Source organism: Corvus brachyrhynchos, unplaced genomic scaffold, assembly GCF_000691975.1.
Source record: "Corvus brachyrhynchos isolate BGI_N302 unplaced genomic scaffold, ASM69197v1 scaffold266, whole genome shotgun sequence".
Classification (NCBI taxonomy): Eukaryota; Metazoa; Chordata; class Aves; order Passeriformes; family Corvidae; genus Corvus; species Corvus brachyrhynchos.
In genome coordinates this window covers 1,832,766-1,833,998 of record NW_008238633.1, presented here as the reverse complement: position 1 = coordinate 1,833,998, position 1,233 = coordinate 1,832,766, and the positions used below count along the sequence as shown (strand labels likewise).

Sequence of the window (1,233 nt, the reverse complement as noted above, 5' to 3'; positions counted from 1 at the left end):
GCTCTGGGCTGGGGGGCGGGGATGGGGCACAGCTTGGGCTCGGTGGTCTGGGAGGGCTTTTCCAGCCTCGGTGATTCTGGGGAACAAACCAACCCGAAGCATTCCTCCTTGGAGCAGCGCCTGCTCTCACCAGCTGCCCCTCTCCGCAGGTACTACTTGCAGGGCGTGTGTCGGGAGGGAAGCAAGTGCCTGTTCTCCCATGATTTGTCCAGCAGCAAATCCTCCACCATCTGCAAGTACTACCAGAAGGGGCAGTGTGCCTACGGTGCCCGCTGCAGGTAAGCCTCCCTCCCTGGGCGCTGGGAGGGCAGGAGGGCTCATGTCCTGCCGTGTCCAGTCACAGAGCGAGGAAAGAGAATGAAATAATTCATTGAATGCGAGTTTTGCCAGAGCCAAAAGCAGCTGTCACATCCAGTAGTGAGGTTTTGCTCTGGCTGAGCTTCAGGGATTATTTTGCTCTGTCAAAAGCAGGCTTTGGGTTTCACGTGTGTTTTCCATCCAGTTCTTGCAGTCAGAGCTGCAGGTGCGTGTGGAATGGCCACGGAGAGGGTGGAAGCTCCTGGTGCAGCTCCAAGCCACCCTCCAGCACGTTCCAGTGCACAAACCTGGGGACTTCCAGCTCTGCCTCGGAGCAAAGTGCCCTCCTTGTGTGCCCCTGGGTTGCTGGGAAGGCTGAGCAGTTCCACACCTTTCGCTGGACTCTCCAGGTTAAAACTCCCAGAGGAATGCTCCAGGGAATCCTGTGCATTGGTTGATGTTGGTGCAGTGGTCCCTCAGGGATGTGGCCCAGGGCAGCCCCTGGCTCCTTCCTGGAGGAATTCCCTGCTGGGTGAGGAGCCTGGAGCTCACCTTGGAGTTCCCTGCCGTGCCTAATCCGTGTGCCAGACCGGGATCAGGGGCTGGACATCAGTGCCTCCATCAGCTGCTCACCTGGGATTGGTGCTGTGGAATGGGGCTGAGTTACTCCCAGGGCTCAGAGTGATGGCTGCAGGCTGTGTGTGGTTTTACTCCAGCTGTTTGGCTGGAATTTGGGCACTTTGGTGCACGTGTACAGGCCCAGAAACAGATGGGCAATATTTCTGCTCCCGTGAACATTCTGTAGCACTTGGGCACGTCCAGGGCTCCACTGCAGCAGCCCCTTGCCTCCCCGGCTGCTCGCGCTCTGCTGCTGGAGTGTTTCCACATTTTACTGGGCTGTTTCCACGGTCCCAGCGGCTGTTGGGGGTGGGTTTG

The 1,233-nt window shown here is 58.5% G+C and overlaps 1 protein-coding gene across 1 annotated transcript in view; it reads left to right on the top strand.

The window, feature by feature from the left end:
* The first annotated feature begins 11 nt into the window (after positions 1-11).
* The window catches only part of MKRN2 (makorin ring finger protein 2), a 9,779-nt gene continuing 8,557 nt past the window's right edge, over positions 12-1,233 (top strand). Inside the window, exons 1-2 of the mRNA XM_017737289.1 lie at positions 12-278; positions 472-523. Of these exons, the coding sequence (XP_017592778.1) occupies positions 22-278; positions 472-523 (309 nt within the window). The 5' untranslated portion in view covers positions 12-21. The remainder of the gene's footprint in view (positions 279-471; positions 524-1,233) is intronic.